Consider the following 13,245-nt stretch of genomic DNA (forward strand, 5'->3'; position numbering starts at 1 on the left):
CCCCATTATGTGCCTTGTGCTTGTTGGCAAGTATATCTTAGGCTGGAGGGAGTGGTGCCACCAAAACCACACTCCCTCCCTCGCCACATCAGCGTCATGTCATTTTTTACCACTCAAGTGTGGTTTCTTGCCACACCAAGGGTGTGGTGCCACACTTTTCATTTCTTTTATTTATTTTTGTTTTTTTTTAAGTATTTTAATTTAATAAAACTTCTTTTTTTTTTTAACTATTTTAATTTAATATAACTTCTATTTTAATAAAAAAAAACATAATTCTTCATTACTTGAAAATTAAAAAAAAAACAGTACATTGCGTTACCAAAAAAAAAAAAAATCACACACATAACATTTAAATAACCCTAAAAACTTAAAAAACATAAATAAAATAACTAAAGCAAACTACATAAAGTCGTTCTCCGAGAACTCGTCTTCGAGGTCATCCGGTGGATCCAAATTAAGGTTAATGTTTTGAACCCCGTAAATGTGTTCCACCAAGTCATTGCGAAGATTGTGAAATGTTTCAGTGCAACTCTCCTGTTTATATACTCTTCGCCACCAATTTTTATTAGCTGTGTCTCTGGTATGATTTCTTCCTCGTCAAACGCACATATCGCTCTTCCTTCGTCTTCAATAATCATGTTATGCAATATAATACATGTATACATGATTTCTTGAAGTTTTTCCTTGCCCAAATAAGTTGCTGGTTTTTTCAATATGAACCACCGTTTCTTCAGAGCTCCAAAAGCACGCTCAACATCCTTCCTAGCTCTTTCTTGAGCTCTTTTGAATTTCTTTCGTCTAGAACCATGTGGAGCTGAAAACGATTTAACAAACACATCATACTCAGGATAGATTCCATCGACCAGATAATAACCATACTTATATGGCGTTCCACGCACTTGAAAAGAAGAATCTGGTGCGGATCCATCGTATATGTTGTTAAATATTGGTGAACGGTTAAGAATGTTGATGTCGTTAATCGAACCAGGAGAACCAAAAAAAGCATGCCAAATCCACATATCTTGTGATGCAACTGCTTCAAGTATGACCGTTGGGTGACCATGATCACCTCGAGTAAATTGCCCATGATATGCTGTAGGGCAATTTTCCCATGCCCAATGGAGACAATCTAAGCTTCCTAGCATTCCAGGAAACCCGTGCACACTAGCATGATGAGCTTGCAATTGCAGGATGTCATTACGTGTAGGCTTACGTAAATATTTTGGACCATAAAACTGAATCACAGTTTTGCAGAAAAAATGGAGACTGTCTCGTGCTATCCTAGCAGACATCCTAAAACTTTCGTCTAACGTATCAGGCGGAATGCTATATGCTAACTGACGAAGTGCGGCCGTGCATTTTTGTAAGGGAGTGAAACCGAGTGTACCTCTAGCATCGTAGCGTTGTTGGAAAAAACTGCACTCCCTCGTTACATCTTCAACTATAAGTTCGAATAAACATTTGAGCATTCTGAAGCGCCTACAAAAATAATACCCTTGGTAAGTGGCATTCTCTGCAAAATAGTCTTGCACCAAACGTTGGTTGGCTTCTTCACGATTTCTGTAAATGTATCTTCGTGTTCTCTATTGAGAACTTGCAGCTGCGTTGTTACATACAACGTTGTATGTTTGTTCCGCCATTTGAACACACGCAATAGCGGTATCAAAAATAGTCTGAAATTCTTCAGAAGATGACATTTTTGGGAGAGTAGTGATTTAAATTTTTTTTTTTGAGAGATAGAGGAGATTGTGTTGTGAAAAAAAAAAGTTAAGTTGATATGTGTATATAGGAAAGAAAAAGCAAAAAAAAAAAATAAAAAATAAAAAAATAAACGAATCTTGCATTTCAACGGTCAAAAAGTGACCACCCAATCAGAATTCACGGTCTTCAGGGGCCGCACCGCGGTTTAGATCGCAGGAAACCGCACCCTGGGGGCGGTGTTCCATGCTTAGTTGGCAGCGAACCGCGGTCTCAAACCGCACCACACCGTCTAGCCTTAGAGGAAAACATAACTTTTGATTAGTTGACTTGGGATTTTGACGTATCCTTCCTAATAAATAAAGATCTTTTTGCCACATGTCACATTCTCATTTATTTTGCCACATGTAATTTTGTGGTTATTTTAAATTAATTTTTATTCCACATGTCATTTTATAGTTTTTCCATTTTATTAAATTCTAGATAATATTTAAATGCAATAATAAATGCATATCAATTTCATTAATGAACTTTCCTTATAATTTCAAAATTACTAAATTAAAGATTCATTATTATTTTTATTTATTTATCTAAATTATTTGTTTAAATTTAAAAAAAAACACTTTAATTTTTATAATTCAATATTTTCACTTTTCTTATAATTCATATTTTTCAAATGTTTAGAATTTTGTATTTAATTTTCTTTTAAATAAACTCATGTAATACATGGGTATCACACCTAGTGAGTTAATATCATGCATTATATTGTTTTGAGATTTGCAAACGGATACAATTACATAAATGAAAAACAAATTCAACCCAAAACAACATTTGACATCTTTTTAGCTATCTTCGTACAATGAGTGACTGCTAATTCAATGTATGAGTTTATATACAATGTTTTCTCAACAAGTATTTTTGAAGTGACAAAGCAAAGGGGTTACTTTTAAATATAAATGTGTTGATTTTATATATTGTTATATGAAAAAAAAAAAAAAAACAATTCTAGTTACTCAAGCTTTTTCCATAATCTAAACAAAAATTTAGGGGTTTTCAAAAATAGTAATGGATTTCGTAACTCGTAAGGCATATCTATGAATTTAACAAATGGACTACAAAATAAGCTAATGAGATGCAAAATTAGCAAATGGACTACAAATTTGGTTAATGGGCTACAAAATTGTACTTGAGAAATAAAGATCCGTATATAAAGATTTTTTTTAACACCAGTTTTTTTGGTAAAATATCTCTCATCATAAATCTTCCTTTTAACAAAGTCATATTCCTTTCTCTAAAAATAGTCTTTAAGATTCCAAATATTTAAAAAAAATATATATGGAAAGGATTTTCACCGGTGAACATCATCTCAAGAAGTAATTGTATTGTGAAATACCTTGGTCATGTTAGCATGTTCTTCACTTCTAGCCATTTATAATTTCTTTAAATTCAATACTTTTAAAAATATTTAATATAATAATTTTTTTATAGAAGTATGCGAGGAAAGAAAAACGTTTAATAGTGCGTTCATGTGGAGACTACACGGAAATCTCCGGTTCTCCACCAAACGACTTCTACAAATCTTTGAAGTTTTGTCACTGGTCTTGTAGATTCACTGCATCAGTTTATTTTTACTTGAATCGATTGGCGAGAGTTCTCTTTTCCGGCATGATCTCCGATTGGTTTGCTTCCCTACCCTCCTTTGTGATCGTTTCTAGACATTTCTCATGCATTTTTGTGTTATCGTACAGACATATATCGTAATTAGCTCTTTCTTAAAACCCTAATTCTTACTCCACTCGAATAATTTAAGTAATACGTATTATGGATCAAGAAGATCGGTCTCGATAAATGTCAATTGATAATGATCATCTAAAACATGTCACACATCACTCGATTGAGAAATAGTTTGAATGGAAGTGTCAAGGGCATACGATAAAGAATCTCACTTTTAGTTGGCGTGTTAATTACTCACAGTTTCTATGTTAATCAGAAATAATCTGAACGGAACTGAAATGAAGCTGATTTGAATTGGAGCAAAATCAGTCCCGTGTATGATACCAAAGCTCTTCAAATTCAATACTAATCCTCTGACTAACAGCTGCCAAATACTAAGAAGGAAAATGTGTTTAATGTTTTAAGCGTTTGAGTTCTAAGAACAGATGATGTAAAGTTCCATGATGTTTCAGCATTTCACCAACTTCTTTTTTGGTAGATATAGGTGCTAATACTCTGCATTGCCAAACTAATTGAGAGGTTAATGAAATTAAAGACAAACAGAAGTGAGAACTTTGATGGTTAGCCCTTGTTAACAAATGTTTGCCAAGTTAATAAAGAATTAAGAGAAATATAGGTGTTCTTGGTAGTGTGTATAAATGGATAGACAGAGTTTAGTGCATATAAATTTCGAACACTTAGGTACTTTCCAAAAGGCTTATACAGTTATATATGTTCACCACTAACAAATGGTGCCAAAATGGGTTCAACTGTTTAACCTTATATTTCTTTCTTGATAAATTGATTCATGAGACTAGCTTAAGTCGTAAACAACATAGACTAATATTCAACTGAGCATGCATAATAGCTTAAAACCCAGCTATTTGTTTCAAGGTCAATTCAAGAAAGCTTGTCATTTGAATTTCAGAGAAGTGAACCTCAAGCAGAATCAAACAACATGAAGCTAGCTGCAAAATTAGATGATCTTGTAGCGAAAAGGTCATCTGCCAGCGATTATGAAGGAAGAAGTGAAGGATCTAGGAGTAGACATGGAATACTGGGGAGCTGGAATACAAATAATCGCTTAAATGTTGTAGATAAACACATTGATGTTCATGAAGACGAAGGATTTATTACCATTCCATGCAGTATGTCCTCATATTTTTTTTCTTGATTACTTTATTTTTCTCTATCCAGTAATAATCTATATGCATAAATATGAATCATCATTTCTGTTAAATCCTTTCACAGAGGAGCTTCCTGATGATTGGAATGAAGAATCAGATATGTTATCATTCAAATCCTTGGATCGTTCCTTTGTTTTTCCAGGTAGTTATTCATCTCTAAACATAGTCATGTTTTTATCTTTCAAGTGAGCAACTTATTCTCTTTTTTCTTTCCATTTTGTGGTAAAACATTACATATTTTAAAACTCAGGTGAACAAATTCATATCCTAGCAACCTTATCCACAAATGTTGCTGGTGACTCAGCTCTGAACAAGGAAGAAGACAGAGTAAATCCTCAAGAATTGTTAAAAAGATTTAGGAATTCTCATTTTTTTGCTCGAATTGCTGAGTCAGATGAAGTTCTTTGGTCAAAAAGGAAAACCGATTCAACAGCAGCAATTGGAGGACATTTCCTTCAGATGGAATCCAGTAAAGATGTTAATAAGAACCCTTCTAGTTCTATAAATACATCACTTGAAAGAGAAAGTCTTGATACTAGTACCTCAGGTGGAGTTGCAAAAAATGATGTCAAATGTAGCTTGCTTCCTAATGGAGACATAGTGGTATGTTTCATAAACAACATTTTATAAATTATAATCAATTTTTTTTTAATCTATGTATTACTTATTTATATTCTGTTTTCCTGTTTGGAAGGATGCAGGTGCTTTTACAGGTAAACATTGGTGTAGACTTTCTGAATGATCCAGTTCTCGAAATCCTTCAATTCAGAAAACATCAGTCAACAATATTGACTTCAGAAAACTCAAGTCAACCAAAAGAAGACCCATATGGAGATCTCTTGAAATGGCTACTTCCTGTTAAAAATTCTACTTTTTTATCATCATTCCCAGAAATGAGTCACAATCCAAATGCTCGAAGCTCATTAACAAAACCCAACTCCCCAAGCTCATTTGGATCTCAGAATTTTTTATTAGGTCATTTCAGAAGTCATTCAATGTCATCAATTCCATCTAAAACTAGACCAAATGTGGGCCCAGATGATTGGAATCAAATCATAACAAGTAGTAACCCTGGGAGTGAAAGAAATAACGAAGAGCTCTTATCTTTCAGAGGTGTGTTACTTGAGCCAGAAAGATTCTCTGTTTGTTGTGGGCTTGAAGGTATTTATATACCAGGTAGAAGGTGGAGAAGGAAAATTGAAATTATAAAACCTTTAGAGATTCGTTGCTTTTCTGCTGAATGCAATACAGAAGATCTTCTTTGTGTTCAAATAAAGGTCCAAACAAACTTTCTCTTCTAAGTTGAATATAATCTTATCTTACCATAAGTAAATATATATCAGGAGTTAGTTAATTTAATCATTGATTATGCAGAATGTTTCTCCTCCACATGCACCAGATATTGTTATATACTTGGATTCTATATCAGTTATATGTGAGGAGTCTTCCAAAGATGGAACCCCTTCCTCTCTACCAATTACATGTATTGAAGCTGGCAATAATCATGGTTTGCCAGGTTTACCCCTCAGGTTATTATATTGGCCATCTATTCTATCTTCCTTTGTATCTTCTTACCAATTTTGTTGAAGGTTATTTTAGACATTTGACAAGTAGTGAAAAGTCAAAACAATTTGGTTGACTAGATTTTCCTTTGACAGGAAAGGTGAAGAACACTCCTTCATTCTGAAACCAGTTACATCAATTTCATGTTGTAATGCTCAAGTGAAGAGAAGTTATCAGTTATCACAGTTGAAGGCTGGAAGCACACGATCAAGTGTGTTCACCCTCACCAATGTGGATCGTGGTCCCTCACCTTCTAATAGATACGCAATTCTTATATCATGCACATCCAACTATACTGGTAATAATAATTCACTTCCCTATTTCTGAATCTTCATAATCGTTTGTTTTCTTTTTTTATTATAAATAGTTTATTTATTATGCAGAATCGAGGTTGTTTTTTAAGCAGCCAACAAACTGGCAACCACATATTCAAAAGGACATTTTGATCTCTGTTAGCGTTGCATCTCAACCATCAAGAAAAACTCTCCAATCAGACAACACAATCCCTAACTTACCCATTCAGGTTTTTTAATAATTCGAACAGAAGATTAATATAAAAGCTCACCAATCATGTTGAATATTGGTAATTCCATTTGTGGTCAGGTTTTAACTCTTGAGGCTTCAAATCTGACGAATGAGGCTTTAACATTAACATTAGTTGCCCCACCTTCGTTTGCTTCTTCTATGGTGTCCTTAAACTATTCACCCGCATCACCATCACCAATGACCCCGTTTGATGAAAGAGTGAGCAATGACGATATTGCCCTTCAGAGACTCTGCTCTGTTTCTAAAGTGTTAGATCAAAGATGTCGTGTTGATAGTGACCAAATAGTTCCCGTTTCTAAAACTGATATTGGTCGCACACATATGTGGTTAAAAAGTACAGTTCCTCTAGGGTAAGACTCATCTCTTTTAACTTTTTTATTTTTTTATTTTTTATTATTTTTTTTAATGGATTTGGGTTTGGAAGCAGGAGTGTTCCTGGTCGATCCACAGTTAGTGTGAAACTGGAGCTACTTCCATTGACTGATGGCATTATTACTCTAGATTCTTTACAGATTAACGTTGAAAAAGGTAAATACACATTCTGCTTCTAAACTTTTTTGCCTACATTATTATACTGTAGAATGCCAAAGGGCTAAGTGCGCATCCATGCAACAATATTTCACCTTTTTCTCAATTTGTTCATTCAACAATGTTTTGCTTTAGGACCAAAAAATGCAATATTTTAAGGTGGTTAAGTTAAAACATGGTTGCATAATGCATGTCAGTTGCATAAAGTGGTAAAAAAAAACATTGTTGTATAAACTGGTAAAAGTATGAAACATTATTTGCATAAATTGGTGAAAAAGTTAAATATTGTTGCATAAATGGGAAGAATGGAACATTGAAGCATAAATTCCGTAAAAAAATGAAACACCGTTGCATAATTTAGTAAAAAGGTTAAACATTGTTGCATAAATTGGTATAAAAATGAAACATTGTTGCATAAATTAGTAAAAAGGTGAAACATAGCTGCATAAATTGGTGAAAAAGTTAAACATTGTTGCATAAATATGTAGAAAAGTGAACCATTGTTGCATAAAATGGTAAAAGAATAAAACAATGTTGTATAAATTAGTAAAAAGGTGAAACATCGTTGCATAAATCGGTTAAAAATGAAACATTGTTGCCTAAATTGGTATAAAATGACACATTGTTGTATAAATAAATAAATAAAAAGGTGACACATTGTTGCATAAATTGGTATAAAGTGAAACATTGTTGCATAAATTGGTGAAACTTAAACGTTGTTGCATAAATTGGATAAAAGTGAAGCATTGTTGCCTAATTTGGTAAAAAAGTGTCCCATTGTTTCATAAGTTGGTAAAAAAAATGATACACTATTTGCTTAAATGTGTGAAAGGGTGAAACATTGTTGTATAAATTGGTAAAAAAGTAAAACATTATTGCATATGAAACGTTGCATAAATCGATATAGAAATGAAAAATTGTTTCATAAATTGGTGAAAAAAAATGTGAAACATTGTTGTATAAATAAGCAATTTAACTGGCGTCATGCCATTCATTAGGTGACTGATTTCCGGTTATAATGTTCCATGTTTATGTTTTTGTCTCGGAAAAAAACCACTTTGTTATATTTGTTCCATAAATTTGGAAAATATATATATATATATATATATATATATATATATATATATATATATATATATATATATATATATATATATATATATAAAATTGTGTTTCATAGATGCAACACATTTAACCAACAGCAAACCTTATTACAATATTATGGGGATATAAGGATCATATAATTTGGTTGGACTGATAAAACACTATTTTTATGATATTAAAGAAGCTCCATAAATTGTTGCACCACAGGTATATCGTATGTCCCTGAGCACCCCTTAAAGATAAATGCACGGAGTCCAATCAACACTCGAAACGAAATTCCAAACTGTAATCGCTGAGACTTGAACTGTTGACCATTTCTGCAAGTATACCATCCATTATGGACAAATGGGGCCCGGTTAGGTATTGAGACCTATCAAAAACCTATCTCTCCTTCTATGTTTATACCATTGTGTATAAGCATAATATATATAAGATAATTAAACATGGTCAATGTCTATGATTCAAATGAAATGAGTCCATATATGTGTTGTTCTTGGATAAGATAATAAAAAAATATTATTTATAATAATTTTGATTAGATGTCGGCGATTAACATATTTTTGTATAAGGCATTGACTTTAGTTATTATGAGAAAGAAGGTTTTTGTCAAGTAGGTTGAAATGTGTGATGCATGCATGCTTCATGCGTTGTAATAAAGTCGTGTTGACTTTTAAACTTTATTAATTATGGTCACCAATTCTCAACATATCAATAGTTCCAATTATTGGTAGATTTTAAGGATGAATTGCACAAAAAAGAGTATGTAGTATGTACTTCAAATTTTGTTTCAGTTTATAATTCATATTCATTTGAATCAATATTCTATTCTTTACATTATTATTTCAAATATTTCAAGTCCTTATACTTTTTACTTTCAACACTTACGACTTTTAGAGTATGAATAATGAGATAATTATCGACTCCAACTATGTCTTATTTCATTTTTTCTAACTTTTTATTTCCAAGTTATCATTTTTTCTGCAATAACCTACGTAGGAAAAGCTAATAACCAGTTAATTTCACATATTATCATTAACAAAATAAATCTTTCTACGACATTTTGAAAAAGTTTCGACATAGAGACAATTACTTTACATGACTTTACATGACTTGACTATTGAAGATGCCAATGGACATGAATATCATGTCATGTTTAATTAAAGGAATAATATCTTAGATCAGTGTTAGACAATGAATCTTTGGTCCTATTTGGTCTCTTGTATCCTAAAACTAATTAATAAAATAAAATAATAGCTGATATAGTTAGGCACCTAGAAAACAATCCCTCCTTTAAAATTCAATAAATACTTTATTTTTCCTCTAAGTAGGTTGCAATATATTCCTTTCCTGATTCTTTGTTTTTAATCAAATCTCCCAAAATAATTGAAAATGGAGCATGAACGTGACCTTACAAGCAATATTATGCATGTCAAAATTAACCATTTATTTTTATATATAAAAAATATATTAACATCCTCCATAGTATAAAACTTTAAAAACAATTATCCATACAGTCTTAACTCTAAAGGACAAACATCTTGAATGGTTTTATACTCAAAGCTTGTGTTCTAGACATACAGTTATTACATAACAAATTCAACTACAATTATTGAATGAACATACAAAACGATCCCCTTTTTTTCTTTTAAGACTGTAGTTTTCGTGACCAAAATTTGTTCTTATGTTGGCTTAAATTCATCGTTTGCCTAACTTGAAAATGACATTCTAAGTTTTGAAAAAATACATATTTTAGGGGATGAAATTTTCATTACTCTATGAAAAACATATGAAGTAATTTATGACACGCTAATTTTTTGATAGATGAAATGGTTCATATGTTTAATTACAACCTTATATGTTGGTATATCTTGTCGTTTCTTTATACAACATTTATATGTTTGAACAAAAGCTTCCATTATTTGTATACTTTTATTTGTTTAAATACATTAAAGAAGATTCTATATTTCAAAATATAATTTAACCTCAACATCAACTGCTCAGATCAAAGATTATATGTAGATAACAAACAAGAAATAGTTTTCTTGTGTGGCAAGGACTACCAAACAACCAGAAAAAGAAAACAGAGGCTAAAAGAGAACCGAAGGAAAAAAGAGTATTGATTCACCAAAAACATGGGTTCTTTCTCTATTAAAAAAAAAAGCAAACTATTACGACTATATATAATAATTGGAATAAAAACATGCTCAAACACTAAAACAACAAAATAAAACTTAAATATCTAACTTTCCTAAAATGCCCCTTGACTTAATATCCGATTAACCCAACGATCACCCCCTTAATTGGATTGGTCATACCATTCGTCACAACAACGTTTAATCAACTTTTTTTTGAACCATCTCAGTTCTCGACCTTTTCTAGACACCCGACCTTCACCACGCTCACATTCAAAGTCTTCTATCAACATTTTGATTGTTTACAACACACATAACATTTAACATGACATCCCTTGGACATGTTCATTACCATCTAGACTTTTTCCGGATTCACAACCTCTCCTTGACCAGATCCAAAGTCACACGATTTGAACTGTCACTGTCATATGTTGGGTTAATCAAGTAGTTCACTAGTCAGCGGGTACTAAATGGTGCAGGGGTAAAAATGTCTTTTAACCTTCTTTATTGTTGGAGTCTTTTGCTGCAAGTTTAACTTGAGAGACTTGGTATTTTGGTTGACCTGTTCTCAGGAGAGATGAACATGGAGCTAAAAGGGAGGAGGACCTGGTCATATGCAACATGTGTTTTCTTGATTGCTTTAGTTATAAATAGGAGTAATATTAGTTTATTTGTTTTTTATACTCTCGTATTTAATATAACATATTTAACATTAGAGTTTCATTTCCTTGCAAATTACATACATATAAGTGAGTGTGTGATTATGTGTGTTTTGTGGGGTCTGAACCAACAATTGGTATCAGAGCTTAGGGCTCGTGAAGAGGTACAAGGCCGTTTTGAGAGTCGACTTTCGAAGGGGAGGAGCCTTCGGGTGCGGGGCTGCCATTACAGTGGAAGCGTGATGTTTGGTAGTGTTTTTTTTCTTGCAGGGAGCAGCAAGTTGTAGGCTTATGGGAGCACCATTCGAGACGACGGGGGTGATAGTTCAAATCGTGGGATCTTTGGAAGAGGTTCTAAGTGAACCAGTTGCAGTTCAATAATGATGTTCTATGTGAGCCGAGTTCAAAAAGAAGAAAATCTATGTGATTAGAATTATCTGTGTGACTGAGTTTTTGAAGATAGATCCGTGTGAAGAGAAAAGGTTGTATACTGAGAAAGTGTTTTGTGCTAAGTAAATGATGTGTGCTGAATCCAAGTTCTTGGTGAACCAAGAAGATAAGTAACATGTGTGGTGAAGTTGTCCTGTGTGGAGAAGCTATCATATGTGGAGAAGCAAGACAACGTGAGGAGAAAATAGATATGTGTGATCAGAAGACGAGAACTCTTTGCGCCTGCAAGTGCGTGTGGGCGGTTGAAGAAAGAAAAGAAGATATGTGCGATGTGTTGGTAACTTTCGAGAAGAAATAAGAGAAGACAAGAAGTGAATGGTATGAACAAATGATTAAGCGGGTGATTGTTGGGTTAATCAAGTTGTTTACTAGTCAGCGGGTACTAAATGGTCCAGGAGTAAAAATGTCTTTTAACCTTCTTGATGGACGTGAGATTGTTGGAGTCTTTTGCTGCAAGTTTAACTTGAGAGACTTGGTATTTTGATTGACCTGTTCTCAGGAAAGATGAACATGGAGCTAAAAACGAGGAGGACATGGTCATATGCAACATGTGTTTTCTTGATTGTTTTAGTTATAAATAGGAGTAATATTAGTTTATTTGTTTTTTGTACTCTCATATTTAATATAACAGATTTAACAGTAGAATTCTGTTTCCTTGCAAATTACATACATATACATGAGTGTGTGATTGTGTGTGTTTTGTGGGGCCTGAACCGACATCATAATGTTGACACCGTGTTGTTTGTCAATTCATTTCTTGTCTTAACATCCATATCTTTGTTGATCGCTCCTAATCTTAGAGATTCATCCATCGAACGCTCTCGGTTTAACCATCTCCCATATGCTGTGTGCACCCATAATTGCCTTGACTTTGATTAACCACACCAGATAATTCGTTGGAGTCAAAATTGGAACTTTATATGATATCGAACCTACTTCTTTAACTATCGCCATCCTATTCTCTCTTTTGACAACCCCGACCGTTTTAATCAAGCTTGTTCCGAGAGCACCTTTCCGCCGAACAACAAGACAAGGTCATGACCACCTTTACCGTCTTTCCTCACCTGCAAAAACAAATCGAATCAAAGCCACCTGCTTTGATGTCTTCCCTTCCGTTTATTCTGTGCCTCCAGTTAGTCTCTTGTTACCTTACAACAAGCATGATTAAGAGAAACCGGGGATGCTTGCGATCAAACCAAATCACACCTCCTTCAACGTAACTCGATTCCCGTTGCGTTTGCCTCACAACGAAAGGATACACGTTTCTTGAAACTGACTCTCAAACCGGCCGCCCTACGTCTTCACGAGCTCTAGTCTTTGATACCAAATGTAGATAGAAAACAAGAAAGAATTTTCTTGTGTTGTAAGGACTGCCGAACAACAAGAAAAAAGAAAGCAAATGCCAAAAGATAACGGGAGAAAAAAAGAGTATTTACTTGATTCCAAAGGATTCACCAAAAATGCGGGTTCTTTCTCTATTAAAAAAGAAAACTGTAACATCCCAAAATTTAAGACCAAAAATTTTGTTTTAATTAAGTTATTATAAAACCAACAGTATAAGAAAACATCCATAATAACATATCATGTCAAAACCAGTATGTCAATAATCTAAGCATGTCATCATAAACAATATCAGAGTATAATCCCAAAGATCTCATGTGCGGA

The 13,245-nt window shown here is 33.2% G+C and overlaps 2 protein-coding genes across 2 annotated transcripts; one reads left to right on the forward strand and one right to left on the reverse strand.

Annotated features, from left to right (window-relative positions):
• Positions 1-389: 389 nt before the first annotated feature.
• On the reverse strand, positions 390-1,469 carry LOC111909761 (protein ALP1-like). Its single transcript, XM_052770778.1, has one exon. The coding sequence runs from the start codon at positions 1,467-1,469 to the stop codon at positions 390-392; it is 1,080 nt and encodes a 359-aa protein (XP_052626738.1).
• Positions 1,470-3,197: 1,728 nt separating this feature from the next.
• On the forward strand, positions 3,198-8,879 carry LOC111909777 (uncharacterized). The gene is made up of 11 exons (XM_023905553.3): positions 3,198-3,377; positions 4,340-4,559; positions 4,663-4,740; positions 4,849-5,201; positions 5,300-5,875; positions 5,973-6,127; positions 6,257-6,459; positions 6,545-6,684; positions 6,765-7,057; positions 7,135-7,235; positions 8,547-8,879. The coding sequence occupies exons 2-11, from the start codon at positions 4,370-4,372 to the stop codon at positions 8,633-8,635; spliced, it is 2,178 nt and encodes a 725-aa protein (XP_023761321.1). The 5' UTR covers positions 3,198-3,377; positions 4,340-4,369; the 3' UTR covers positions 8,636-8,879.
• Positions 8,880-13,245: the final 4,366 nt, after the last annotated feature.

This window comes from Lactuca sativa, chromosome 4 (assembly GCF_002870075.4).
Source record: "Lactuca sativa cultivar Salinas chromosome 4, Lsat_Salinas_v11, whole genome shotgun sequence".
Classification (NCBI taxonomy): domain Eukaryota; kingdom Viridiplantae; phylum Streptophyta; class Magnoliopsida; order Asterales; family Asteraceae; genus Lactuca; species Lactuca sativa.

Excerpts from the sequence above, each read along its gene's own strand:
- LOC111909761 (XM_052770778.1), bottom strand. The coding sequence starts at position 1,469 with ATGCTCAAATGTTTATTCGAACTTATAGTTGAAGATGTAACGAGGGAG.
- LOC111909777 (XM_023905553.3), top strand. The coding sequence starts at position 4,370 with ATGAAGCTAGCTGCAAAATTAGATGATCTTGTAGCGAAAAGGTCATCT. Across the intron at positions 4,560-4,662 it reads ATTTATTACCATTCCATGCA|AGGAGCTTCCTGATGATTGG; the intron begins GTATGTCCTCAT and ends ATCCTTTCACAG. Across the intron at positions 6,128-6,256 it reads TTGCCAGGTTTACCCCTCAG|GAAAGGTGAAGAACACTCCT; the intron begins GTTATTATATTG and ends TTCCTTTGACAG.